At 38.7% G+C, this 14,714-nt stretch overlaps 1 protein-coding gene and 1 long non-coding RNA gene across 4 annotated transcripts in view; one reads left to right on the forward strand and one right to left on the reverse strand.

Annotated features, from left to right (window-relative positions):
• LOC105203363 (tectonic-3) overlaps positions 1-14,714 on the reverse strand; it is a 97,404-nt gene that overhangs the window by 39,687 nt on the left and 43,003 nt on the right. For all 3 annotated transcript variants that reach the window (XM_039451120.1, XM_039451121.1, XM_039451123.1), the window contains exon 2: positions 2,514-2,747. In XM_039451120.1, the coding sequence (XP_039307054.1) occupies positions 2,514-2,747 (234 nt within the window). The remainder of the gene's footprint in view (positions 1-2,513; positions 2,748-14,714) is intronic.
• On the forward strand, positions 6,386-12,161 carry LOC120358166. The gene is made up of 2 exons (XR_005575114.1): positions 6,386-7,469; positions 7,548-12,161. It is a non-coding gene; the product is annotated as an uncharacterized LOC120358166 (long non-coding RNA).

A 14,714-nucleotide genomic window follows, 5' to 3' on the forward strand; every position in this document is an offset into this window, starting at 1 on the left:
CATGTAAGTAGAATGGACTAAACTGAGTCCTCAAAATCAAAAAGTCCTCATCATTTTCCAAAATTCGCAATAGTTAACGAGTTATAAATTAATAAAACAAGTTATAAATTAATAAAAATAACCTAATTAATCCCGCCCACCGCCAATCCAAGCGCGCGCTCGACGTTGCCGAGCGCGAGGAGTGTGATGTTTACTAGCAGCGATGGCCTTCGCAAAAACAGCGCGTAATGCTGGGCCCCCGTTTTGAGTCGCCGTTCTTGCAAAGGCCATTGCCGCTAGTCAACATCAAGCCCCGCGCGCTCGGCAACGTCCAAGGATGGGGAGGGATTAATTTGGTTATTTTTATTAATTTATAACTTGTTAACTATTGCAAATTTTATAAAATGGTAGAGAATTTTTTGACTTAGTTTGGTCCATTCTACTTACATGCAAAATATTAATTATTAATTATCAAACACCCTGTATATATATATATACAGGGTGTCAGGTAAATATCGCCCCTGGTTTCGTAGATTGATAGATCAAGTAAAACTGAGCAGAAAAGTCTTTTACCATTTTTTAGTACTCGCCATAGTTAACGAGGTAAAAATTAATAAAATTTTCGAATAAGCGCGTATCACCGCGCGCAAGGACCGCCCGCCGGTTGCCGAGACGTAGGCAGCCGCGACTGGCGGCGCGGTGAGGAGAGAAAAGCAGCAGTAGCTACGGTCCCTGAGCTAAAGGACTTTTCTGCTCAGTTTTACTTGATCCATCAATCCACGAAACCAGAGGCGGTATTTACCTGACACCCTGTAATATATATATATATATATATATAGGTATATATTCATATATATGAGAAATTATAAGTTTTTAATTTATCAAAAATTTACCTATGGCTTAAACAGATTTGTCGCATAATTTCCATACTATGTCTCTATATTGAAAATAACATATTGCTGGCAAATTGTTTACAATCTGTAATTATAGAAAGAATCTGCTTCAATATACAATCAGTCAAGTAAGAGCGTGGCAAGATTAATTTATAAAAAAATTTAAAAGTATAAAAAAGAATTTCAAATGCATGTATGCATTGTACTCGATGAACAAAGATGTAATTACGTTAATAATGCGTCCAGTTATCACCGGCGTTGATAACTGCCTGGCATCTCTGAGGCATGCTTTCGATCAAATTGACGGCTAGTCTAGCGGCAAGGATCTCCAAATACGACAAATTTTACGAAATTGTTGCTTCAAAGTGTATGTGCGTTTTCCACGAAGCTTGTGCTTAATATACAGGGCGATTCAGAACGACCCATGTGTCCCTGTAAAGACGTGTTCTTGAATAAATTCTGAGACGATTTTTCCTGTACGAAAATTTTGTCCGACGCTTACTTTTTGAATAATAAGAGGATAAAGTTAGCGAATCACGGGCCGTGTACACATGGTAGACAAAGGCGACGCAACTCACCGTCCGACGCGGGCGCTTACCTGTGTCGGACGATGAGTTGCGCCGCCTTTGTCTACCATGTGTACACGGCCCGTGATTCGCTAACTTTATCTTCTTATTATTCAAAAAGTAAGCGTCGGACAAAATTTTCGCACAGGAAAAATCATCTCAGAATTTATTCAAGAACACGTCTTTACAGGGACACATGGGTCGTTCTGAATCATCCTGTATGCCCACACATTTTCGATAGGATAATCCAATATAACGATATCAGATTGCTTCTTCCACTCAGTACAAAGCTTGCTGCGGTGTTTGGGATCGTTGTCTTCCTGCAGAATCTAGTTCTTATTTTTGTCGATAAACTAATGTTTGGCAAATGGCAACAAGGCTTTTTTTTATAGATTTCCAGCATTTTTTCGATATTTATTGTAGGTTATTGGTAAACAAGTGTAAAGTGCCGAACCCCTGCTCTGAAAAGCAGCCCCAAAGATGCACCTTCACTCTGTGTTTAACAGACAAGTTTATTGGTAGAAGTTGACTTGGCTCTCGTGAGAATACAATGTGCCCATATTGAACATTCATCGGTAAAAATTACGTTGCTAAAATTTTGATCGATGTTTTGGCGCGGCCCAGCGAGTCGCTTTGCCACATAATTTTGAGTCAATAAAGATTTCTTCACTGTGTAACCATTTCAGATCAAAATAACTATCATCAGCCTGAAGACTTTTACCAACTATGAATAAGATCTGCCACGCTCTTACTTGACTGTAGCTCGATTTCTGATTCAAGCATTAACAAACAGTGTATTTGCATGTACAGTGCACGAATCTTGCAGCAGGCTGTTAATATATTGTCAGCAAAATATTCAGAGCGTGAAAATAATTTTTTTCATATTTGATTCTGTTACAATTAATTACACACGGAAAATGCTACTAGGGTACAATAGGATTTTACAAAGTTTGCCTTTGATAGATTTGGCTATCTAGAGGTGGCTATAAAATTTTTTGTAAACTAAATTCTTTTTTGGCTTTGTTTATGATTGTGTAAGTTGAAGTAATTAATTTTATTCTATTATGCAACTTACCAAATCGTTGTTGGAACTATACACAGATGGAAGATTGTCATATAAAATGCAAAACAAATTATTTGTAAGTTTTTCAAAAATAAAAGGTGTGTTGTTCCGTTGTAGAAAATTTTGGTTATAACAATAACGACTATCGTAAAGTTCCACATGATAATCTTGACAGTATGAAAACGCAGACAAGTGAAAATTATTACAATCCATGTCACAGCAGCAATTGATGTCACAGGAAAATTTCTGTACAAACAAAATAAGAAAAATTATGTACTTGAGATATAATATGTGTGTAATAGAATTATATATTTCTTTTTTATTTATTTATTATATATATATTCTTTTTTTAAATTAGAATATTTCTGTATTTAATTGCGAACATATAAATCAAATATTAAGTAATTCTTTTTCTCACTGAGAGACCTACGTTTGGTTGAAGCAGTTAGTTAATTGAATATTGTGTTAAAAAAAAATAACTATCAGAAACAAATCAAATATTTATAAATATGAAGGAAGTAAAGAGATAGAATATCATTTTGTTTTTTTTTTAAGTAATTCAGTAAATATTAACGCGATACAATTCTTATCAACGCCAATTAGCTATAGAGTTCTACCAATCACACCCCAATAAGTAGAAATTTACCAAATATATAGAATAAACATAATTTAGAATTTACTGAAAAGGGAAAAAGAATGCATTTGTAAGATAGCAGACAAATCGTGGAATTACTAACAAGTAATGTTGTAAAAAGTTTTAAAAAATCACAAATTAACGATCTTTGTATCCTAATAAGTGCCACAAAATTAGGTTTCATGAATATTTTATAAAACGCATTTTATATGAAGAAAAACATTTTAAAAATAATTTCTTTGTTCTAAAAAATAATTTTTTAATGAAAAATAATTTTAAAATAATTTTGTTGATAGTAAGCATTACGAAACGTCCACTATGAGGTTGTAAAGTCGCAAGAGCGATGTTACGTTCATAAAGCAAAAGGTTCACGTTCAATTCTTGACCTCTCTTACATAATGTATCTCTATACAAGGTGATTCAGAACAATCCCAGTGTTCTCGTGAAAATATTATTGAGTAAATTCTGAGACAATTTTTCGTAGACAAAATTTTTGTCCGACGCTTACTTTTTGAATTATAACGGGGTAAAGTTAACAAATTACGGGCTGTGTAGACATGGTAAGCAGAGGCGGCGCAACTCACTGTCCGACGCAGGTGCTTACATAGGGCACCCTTTGCAATCATTTGTCTTACAATGAGAATTATTTTGACAATGAGAACTATTCTTCATTTCCTTATCATTTCCTTTAATCTGAGATCTCTTATTACGTTCTTAGATACAATGTCCTAATTTTAAGACTTGACGCGAACTGTGTTTTTCGTTCTTACTCAGCGGCTTTGAGCGCCTTGTTAAATATCTAACCTCATTTGGAACAGAAATTTTCAGGAAATAGATCATTCACTTAAGCGTCTTACATTTATTGACTCCGTAGAAAAAATAAAAAAGTGAAAAGTGAATAAGTGATAGATCAGGTATTTTTTTGTCCCGGGGGGGTTCCCGCCCCGGGGGGGTTCCCGCAGAAGGGTCCCCCTCAGCCGGCGACGTCGAGCTGCCGGAGTCCCCCTCGGACTCGTCGGGGTCCGGGGCTGGGTCCCCGCCAACCAAGACCTATAGGGTCGAAAAGGCGGTCGACGATGGCAGCGTTTCAGACGCTGCCAGTGTGTCGAGCCGCAAGTCGGAGGAGACCCTCCCCGAGGCCAGGGTGATGCTCTCACCCCTCCCCCTTCCACTCCCGCAGAGGGAGGGGAGGGGAGTAGAGCCTCGGGGAGGGTGAGGCCTGGGGAAGGTGCGCCTATGACGCCCACTCCTGGGCCGCCCGTCCTCAGCAAGGGGAAGCGGCGGTAAATCCGTCGTTCCTCGGGCCCCGTCCCGTTTCTGCCCTCAGCGCTCGGGGGATGTGGCGGGGCGGGGTTCCAGGCTGATGGGGCCGGTTGCCGGGCGAGGTTAGTCCCCCGGCGGCCGGTCCGGCCACGGAGCGCCGTGGACGGGAGGAGGTGGGGCGGGCGGCGGCGACCGCTCGTCCCTGGGCGTGGGGCTCGCACCGGCGATATGTCGGGAGCGGCCTCATGGCCCTAAATGGGCGCGGGGGTGCGTGATGCCTCGCTCCGCACTCCCGGGGTCGGGCTAGGTCCACTCAGTTGACGTATCTCGGCTGGGCTAGCAAAGCCCGACTCCCAACTCGACGAACTGGCGCGTCGGGGAGCTTCACGCTCCAACCCCTGGTCCCGGGGGGACCGGACGGTATCCTGCACGGGTTCCCGGTCCCCTCCACACACTGGGGTGAGGTGGGCTCGGTGGGTTTTTAGTGAGATAGGCGGGCCGGTGCCCCCGTCGTCTCTGTCGCGCGAGCGGCAGTGCCGTCGGGGTACCCGAGCCCGAGTCCCACACTCTCAGGTCTAGCCAACCTGAGGTGCTATGAGCATTTTCCCCCCGATAAAAAAAAAAAAAGGTATTTTTTTGTATAAACATAAGTAACATTATTTTAAAATATAATATAGATAGACATTTTTTTAATTGTTTTATTGTATTAAAATGTTTTATTTATAACATTTTAAAATTAAATATTACAATATTATACCTATTATAATTCTAAATACCTAGAAAATTATTTACTTTTTAAATTTAAATTAATAAAATTGTTATATAAATTGAACAAGAATGCTTTCAACGGTCGCAGCTAGATGTTTGTGCTTGTATTGCTTGTGTGATTTTATATACTTTCCTCAAATTCAATGAACTGCGTACCGAATTAATTTTTAGTCATAACACAGTTCTAAATTGAACAAGATAAAGTAATGTCACGTATTATTAAAATTGAAATTAATATTAACCTTTTTTCCCCCTGAAAAACTGTAAAGGAATTATTGCAAAAAATATTACTTTAGCCAGGGTTTGAACTTGGGACCTCCCGAATCTCCAGTACGGGTGTTTTAGCCAACTTGACCACTGAGGCTGTAATGATATTTCTCGCAATAATCAACTATGAGTTAAAACATTTTCCAAGGCAGCGTGACTTTTAAAGTAGTAGAGATATTTTAACCGTTACTGTATCAATACAAATTGAACAAGAATGCCTTTAACGGTCCCAGCTAGATCTTCGTGCTTGTATTGTTCATGTGATTTTATATACTTTCCTCAAATTCAATGAACTGCGTGCCGAATTAAATTTCAGTCATAACACAGTTCTAAATTGAACAATTAAATTTGAGAAAAGTATATAAAATCACACAAACAATACAAGCACGAAGATCTAGCTGCGTCCATTGAAGGCATTCTTATTCAATTTGTATTGATACAGTAACGGTCAAAATATCTCTCTACTACTTTAAAAATCACGCTGCCTTGGAAAGCGTTCTAACTCACAGTCAATTATTGCGAAAAACGTTATCACGGTCTTAGTGGTCGAGTTGGCTAAAACACCCGTACCAAAGATTCGGGAGGTCCCAGGTTTGAACGTTGGCTGAGGTATTTTTCGCAATAATTCCTTTAGTTTTTTTCAGGGGGAAAAGAGTTAATATTAATTTCAATTTTAATAATACGTGATATTATTTAATCTTGTACAATTTAAAACTGTGTTATAACTGAAAATTAATTTGCCACGCAATTCATTGAATTTGAAGAAAGTATATAAAATCACACAAACGATACAAGCACAAAAATTTAGTTGCGTTGAAGACATTCTTGTTCACTTTGTATTGATACAGTAACGGTCAAAATATCTCTGTACTACTTTAGAATTATTATATATTAAATTAAATATTTGGTAATTATTTAATAAGACAGATTTTTCAATGTAATATATATATATATATATATATATACACATATATGGTGTGTGTGTGTGTGTGTGTGTGTGTGTGTGTGTGTGTGTGTGTGTGTATATATAACATCATTCAACTTTCTTTGCTCTTTATATTAAACATATATTCTTTAAGTAATACTTATATCATACATTAATACATATATATAATTTTATATCTTGCGTAATCTTCTGTTTTTGAAATTTTCTAATTGTAATTAAGTTATTTTCATTCCTATTAAATTTAGATTAATTTAGATTAAAGAAAATGGAAAAAGAAAAAACAAGTAAGAGAGATGTTCAGATAGAATACTATAAACAACTTACTTATTTTGCGCTTACGCATTTTGTTTTGACCAACATCAATATTAAAAGTGCCGACAGAAAGTTGCGCTACTGTAAATACTGTGCCTTTACGTTGCATAAGGCTACCATAGGAACCTCTGGAGACAATGACGCTTCCATGATTGTTTCCGTCAAATGCAATTACCAAAGGTCAACCTTCCTACAGTCAACGGGGACCAGTTAGGGAGAGGTTCCGAGACTATTTTAAATCTCTAGGTCACAATGCTGAGAGTCTTGCGTCCAGAAGCTACAATGCCTCAAGTTATGCCTGATACGCGGGCTACTGCCGTTATTTTTAACATAGGTTAGTGTACTGAAAGCTATTGGCATGGAATTAGCTTGTTACTCGATACGATAATAATCAGGTTCTGCTATCGACTCACATGCGAGCTGAACTGCGCACCAATTTCAAAGGTCTCTGCGCAAGAGATAAATCGTGTGATTAGTACCGTTAATCAGGCGGTTCGTTCTTTTCAGACGTTGGGACTCCCGGTAGCTCATTGGGGTGACTGGTTCGTCCACATTTTGGTAGAAAAATTGGACTCAGTGACGAGACTGCTTTGGAAGTCAAAGCGACAGGCGACACAAGAGTTTCCTTCGTTCGCGGACTTTAAAAAATTTTTAGTTAAACGCGCCGCCGCTCTGAACTCCACCTCTCCACACGCATCATCAATGGCAATCTTAACAAAGAGTAAAGCAAACCGACGAAAGCATGAGGTCTCTTTCATATGCTACCAATGCCAGTGAGGTATTGCAATGTCCACTATGCAAGGAGCGTCACACAATATGCACTTGTCGCAAGTTCAAATTTTTTTCTGCGAAACAGTGTCGTAAATTGGTGAAGAAGTCAAATGTGTGCTTCAACTGCCTGGGATATGGATATTCCATCACAACTTCCCTTCAACGAACAGATGTCGCTTCTGTTGCGACAAACACCTTGCTCCACCTTGGTGGACCTGAATCTGTATCCGAGGGCCAACCAATTCAGGAAATAAAACTGTTAGCTTTTATAATTGAGAATTAGTAGACTTATTCGTTTCATCAAATTTATTCTAATAGCAACGTTTTACAATAGCTTGTTATCACAGCAAGAGCAATTTGTATAATGAAAGATAATAAAGTTTGACAATAGGAATACGCATGCAAAAGAAAGAATTCGTTAGATAGAAAATTAATAGCAACCTAATATAATTAATTTACTTTTTAATTACTATGCGTTCATAACAAATCTTTCCGCCTCACATGCAATCTATAACGATTATTACTTGTTATTACTTGTAATAACAAGTAATGAATTATTACTTGTTATTACTTGTAATAACAAGTACTAGATTTCAAGCATGCAACTATTCTACATTCCCCCACTTTGAAATTAAGGTTGCAAGGATTACACTTTATTTTAATGCTTTATTACACAATGCTTTCCCATGCTTTTATTGCAGAAATTATATTTTTATTGCGCGTTGCAGCCTTTGTAAGTGCATCTGCTAACATAGAATCAAACAGTACATGTTCTAGCTTTATTATTTTTCTTTTAATCATTTCTTTAACAAATGTATACTTTGTATCTATGTTTTGTTCTTGCATGAAAATTACTTGAATATAGCAGTTTAATCGCTCTTTGTTTATCAGAATAAAATTTAATTGATTCATTAACGCTTTTAAAATTATTTTCTTTTATTAGCATTTTTAACCAAACTAATTCTTGACTAGCTAGAATAATTGCTATTCTGACTTGGTAGTGGACAAAGAAACAGACTGTTGTCTCTTTAAACACCAAAAAATTGCATTGTTACCCAAAAAGAAAATATAACCACTCGTCGAACGTCTTGTTTTTTGTCTCCTGTCTAATTTGCATCACAAAAACCGCGTAATAAAGTTAAACTGTAATTCTAGATTGAAAGTTTCCTTTAAATAACGTAAAACCCGCTTTATCGCAAACCAATGAGCATCACTGAGATCTTCAACAAAAAATTCTAGAGTTGTAATTGTGCTTTTTAAATCTGGACGTGTAGCTTGATAAAGGTAAATTAGGCTTCTTATTGCTTCTCTATATGGAATATTTCTCATTTGCTTCCTCTCAGAAAAATTTTTGGGTAACATTTCTTTCGTAAATTCTTGATTAATATTCGGAGTTGTCTTTGCTGTATTGCAGTTCTCCATATTAAAACGTCGCAATATCTTTTCCATGTAACCTTTTTGGTATAAATAAATTCTTCTTTTCTCTTTATCACGACAAACATTTATTCCTAGTACTCTTGAAACTGCTCCCAAGTTTCGCATCTTGAATTTTTCTTTTAATTTTTTAATAATTTGCTTTTGGAGTTTATTATCTTTGGTAAACAGTAATAGATAGACAGACGTCAACATAGACAGCCAGATATGTTAGATTATTATTATCTTTTTTTATATAAAGACTCTGATTAACATCTAAACGTTCAAATTTCAATTCTTTATCCAGTTTTTTATTCCATGAGTTAGCTTCTTGCTTTAAACTGCATAATGCCTTTTTGAGTTTACAGACTTTTTCTTCTTTTCCTGTTTGAATGAAATCTTCTAAATGTTGCATGTACATTTCTTCCTCTAGTTCTCCATTTAAAAAAGCTGTTATGATGTCCAAATGTTCTATGTCGTAATCATATTTAGCTGCCACTCTAAATAAACATCATAGTATTAGGGTCAGTTAAATGAAAACAAAACAGACTGTATAACGAGCGAATGTTGATAACCTTTTTTGTGTGTTTATGGATGTGATCTCTATTGGGAATTAAGGGAGAACGGCGCGAATGTTCAACGCTGTGTCATTTGTTTGTTAGACATGCTCAAAGTGAGGTTAGCGTGTTGTGTGTACATCCGACATTAATATGGAGGTTGGGAAAGGGAAACAGCGAGGTGTAGTGCGGTTTTTCATTGCAGAAGGGGTGTCAGGAAGTGCAATTTATGCCCAAATGTCTGCTGTGTATGGCGAACACAGTATGTCATATGCGCGTGTGTTTGCGTGAAATAAACAATTTTCTCGAATTTGTATATTCCACGCAAATATACGCGCACATGACACAGCATACATTTGGGCATGAATTACACTTCCTGACACCCCTTTCGCAGTCAAAAACCGCACTATACCTCGCTGTTCTTCTTTCCCGACCTTTATAGTAATGTCGGACGCACACAAGACGCGCTGACCTTACTTCGAGCACGTCTAACAAACAAATAACACAGCGGTGAACATTCGCGCCGTTCTCCCCTAATTCCCAATAAAGGTTACGTCCATAAACACACAAAAAAAGGTTACCAACGTCTACGCCATGTTTGTTATACAGTCTGTCTCGTTTTCATTTGACTAACCCTAATAGTCTAACAACCGGACAAAATACATCATTGTAATCTAAATCTGCTTCTTGTTCATAGCCTTTTACAACTAGTTTTGCTCGATATCTTTCTATCTTACCTTCAGAATCTTGTTTTATTTTGAAAACCTATTTTGTTTTGAGAATTTTTTTATTCTTCGGCGGAGTACATAATGTTCAAGTTTCATTTCGCAATAGAGCGTTGTATTCTTTTCTCATTGCATTATTCCAATTATTGTCTTCCAGATCTTCCTATATATTAACTGGTTCTGCTGATTCTGATATTGACACGATAAATGTAATATGGTTCAACAATCCTTTTGGTTTTCTTACTTGTCCACTTCGCTAAATTTGTACAAACTCTGCATTTTCTAAATTTCTTTCCATGGTTTCATTGAGTACACGATCATCGTCAGTTGTTCCATCAATTTCTTCATTTTGTTATTTTCTGTATTAGCATCAAAATTATCGATAACATCTATACTATTATTTTGTTGTTCTCTGTTTTTAATTGGATGTACCCCTACTGAAACTGGATCTTCCTTTGTTTCAAAATTGTTGCAGACTGGCAGTATAATCTTTTCTTTTTCTTCTTAAATTTTTTCTTTTTGGATTTTCTTTTTTTCTTTTTGTTATTTTCAGGAATCTTCTCTGTTTCTTTATCTTCTATCTTTTCTTTTGTACTTGTACTTTTTCTTCATAAAAGATAACAACTCTTCTTTTAAATACTCTTCTTTTCTTCTCATTCCACAAATGATAATCTTTTGTACGTTGTAGGTATCCTAAAAATAAACAGAGGTTCGATTTCTCATCCCATTTCCTTCGGTATGTGTACTAATGCTTTGTATCAAAAAATCTTCAAATGTCCTAGGCTTGGATTTTTTCCTGTCCACAATTCGTATGAAGTTCAATTACGTAAAATTGTTGACGATAATCTATTTAATAAATAAACAGCTGTTAAAGAAGCTTTAGCCCAAAAATCTTTTAGTTGATTCGCGTCTATAAGTAAACAATGCTTTTTTTCTACAAGAGACCTATTACTCTTTTCCGCTAGACCGTTCTGTTGCGGTGTATATGCGGTATTGTTAATTGATGTTGGATTTCTTCCTTTCATAGAAAAGACACGAATTCTTGATTCATAAACTCCCGTCCATTATCTGGCCTCAACGCTAAAATCTGTTTATCTCTCTTCTTCTTGACGTATTTTTTAAATGTCTTAAAAGAATTTAATGCTTCAGATTTACTATTTAAAAAATAGATATTCAAATATATTAAATAATCATCAATAGAAAGGATAAAATATTTAGTCCCACCTATTAAATTAATTATCATTGAATCACAAACGTTTGTGTGTACAATTTCCAATATTTTGACGCTTTAGTTTCATCTGTGTAAAGTTAGTACTCCAGTTTTGGAAAATCTAAAATTTTTTTTGCAAACGTTTGCCCATCGTTTGCCCATAAATGCCCCGTTGAAATTTTTGTTTGACCCACTCTCTTTGTCTGACCCACTCTAGTTCAAAAGTTACAGACAAATCAAATTTGGAGGTGCCAACTTTACACTAGCATCCCAATTTTGAAAAATCCAATAATATCTTTTTTGCAAACGTTTACCCATCATTTGCCCATAAAAGTCCCGTTAAAATTTTTGTTTGCTCTTCTCTAGTTCAAAAATTACAGGCAAATCAAATTTGGGAGTTCCAACTTTACACTAGCACCTTAATTTTGAAAAATTCAATAATTTGTTTTTGCAAACGTTTGCCCATCGTTTGCCTATGAATGCCTCGTTGGAATTTTCGTTTGCCCCCCTCCAGTTCAAAAGTTACAGGAAAATTAATTTTGAGAGTGAGAAATTTACTGACATCACAATCGAAAATATATGTTGTAAAAGTAAATTTCGTTTCTTGTTCAGATTTTTTAAAAATGTTTTAAAGGTCAATGTAGTCGTTTAAACACGAAAATCGATGTAACATATTTTAATTTTTTTAAATCACATTGAGGCATATCCTGTTGAATTGATTGAGATATTGTTGCCAGGAATATATATACATATATATATATATATATATATATATATATATATATATATATATATATATATATATAATTTATACATATGTTATTTATCAAATGTTTAAGAAGACGTTTTAGCTAAAATAACACATTTGTTTTTTGCAGTGTATGTACACGCGGTGCGGCGAATTCAGACCGTCGCGTCGTGCAAATTCAAACAACGAGGCGTCATCTGTCCCGCCGCGCGCTCTTGCCTACGAGCTTGTAACAACCTGTGTTTTGTCCGAGCGCGGACGAGCTCAGGGAAGCCAGGGCTCGAAGGAAGGTTGCCGGGTTAATCAATTCCGAGATCGGACGTGCGTTTAATGAGAAATGACTTTATTTACGATCTAATACTGACAATATGTGCCCGTAGTTCGCGGATACACGCGGTGCATCCGCGACGGTACGGTGACGCGGTTTTACAATAAGAAGACGCGGTATTACAATAAGAAGACGCGGTATTTACAGTAAGAAGACGCGGTATTTACAGACCGGGGAGCTATTTACATGCGTTCGGTCGCTCGCACTCGGCTCGCGGTCGGTGCGAGAGAGCGCACGATAGCGCGGTCTCGCTCACGCTTGGTTCGGTATCGTCGCGAGGATTCCACGATGTTTATGTCGTCGCCGGCCTTGTCGGTCCGCGGCGCGCGCGGGCCGGGACGCCCTACGCTAGAAGCCGCGTCGGTGTTCCGCGAATTCGCGACAGGTGCGCGGCGGGATTCCCTTAGTAGGGAATCCCCGACGTGAGTCGGTGTCGGCTGCTTCGAGAGCTCTCGATGGAGGCAGAGATATCTCTACCCCCTTGGTGGCAGTCGTTACCGTGGACGCTTGGACGGAGATGGGTTGAGGGAATCGTTGAGATCTCTCAACGGTGGCAGAGCTCGCTCTACCACTCGGATTCCCTAGGTGCCGGGAAAGCGGGATCGGAAATCGCCGAGATCTCTCGGCGGTGACAGAGCTCGCTCTACCACGCGGATTTCCTGGGTCTGGCTCGGAGGCTGGACCGGAGAGGAATCGATCTCTCTGCGGGATCGTCCGCCTTTTATACCCCGATCTCGGAGAGTCGGGGATGTTCGAGTGGAGTTCGGTTCTTCTCGGAATACAGCATCCCCGCTGCTCCGAGATCGGTCCGGTATCGCGCTCTCGCTTGAGCGTACGCCTCTCTGTCGCTCCAACGCCAGGAGCATGCGAATCCGTGCGCGTGCGCGCGGACTTCGGGCGTTTAACGGCGCGCTTGTCGGACCGTTCGTGCGCGCGTGTGAGGCGATTATCGGCGCGTAGCGCCTGTTCGTCTGTCCGGCGGGTGTTCGGCCGGACAGGGGAGCGGTTCGTGGCCCCAGGGGGAACGATGCGGAGGTGCATCGTTACAAGCTAAGCGCGATGGCGCGGCGTCACCGCACATTGGTTCATACGTTTTATTTTATAATTCGATAATTAAAGCGAATATCGCAAAATGGTATAAGACTTTTTTATCCGTTTTTATCTCCTTTAAGCAGTAAGTTCCCTAGTTTTTATCTCCTTTAAGCTGTCAAAGCAGTAAGTTCCCTAGTTCCCGGACACTATATATATATATATATATATATATATATATGTATACGAGGTGTGATCAAAAAGTAAGGTGACTTTTTGAATTTTGCGCGCTCTGTACACTCTAATTTCAAAATTTTTTTTTTTTTGTGTTGGTACACTCGTCACAATCATATGTTCACAGTTTTGACTATATAGCATGTGTTGTTTTTATGTGAGAGGCATAAAGGTTAGATTCGTGTTTGCGTGCTCGGCGATTTTTTGCTGTTGAAAATAATGGAGCAGAGAGTTTGTATTAATTTTTGTTTAAAAAATGGTATTAAGTGTTCAAAAACTCTTGAAATGTTGACAGTGGCGGTGAGTCAACTTTGAGCAAAAAAAATGTTTATAAATGGTATAAGTTATTCCAAGAGGGCCGAGAAAATGTTAACGAAGAACCTCGCTCTGGACGCCCCAGCATGTCAAAAACCGACGAAAATGTTCAGGAAGTGAAAGAAATTGTGTTGAAAAATCGTCGAATCACGATTAGAGAAATAGCTAATGATCTTAACATATCGTTTGGCTCATGCCAATCAATTTTAACGGATGTTTTGGGTATGCGGGGGCGTTACTAGGCAGTACGCAGTACACGCTCCAGCGTAGGGCGCAAAATTTGAGGGGCGCAAAATTTGGAGAGGTTTTTACCGGCTTGATAGAGATGCCAATGGTGCTGTTTTGCCTGCTGCCTGCGCGCCTGGTGAGGGACACGCACACAGCTACGGAGCCGTGTATGTGTGCTCGGCGGCGGCTCGGCCAGCTTCGGGCGAGTAGAAGAGCGCAGCCATACTCGCCCGAAGCTGGCCGAGCCGCCGCCGAGCACACATATACGGCTCCGTAGCTGTGTGTGTGTCCCCCACCAGGCGCGCAGGCAGCGGGCAAAACAGCACCATTGCCGCCGCCGTAGCCGTGGCACTGACTGGCGTATACGTTCTTCTTTTGTTGAGTATCCCCCTCCATTTCTTTTCGATGGAGTCGCGACTCACGACGCTGCGTCTCATTTTTATTGTAAACACATGCGCGGTCTAG

This window comes from Solenopsis invicta, chromosome 6 (assembly GCF_016802725.1).
Source record: "Solenopsis invicta isolate M01_SB chromosome 6, UNIL_Sinv_3.0, whole genome shotgun sequence".
Taxonomy (NCBI): domain Eukaryota; kingdom Metazoa; phylum Arthropoda; class Insecta; order Hymenoptera; family Formicidae; genus Solenopsis; species Solenopsis invicta.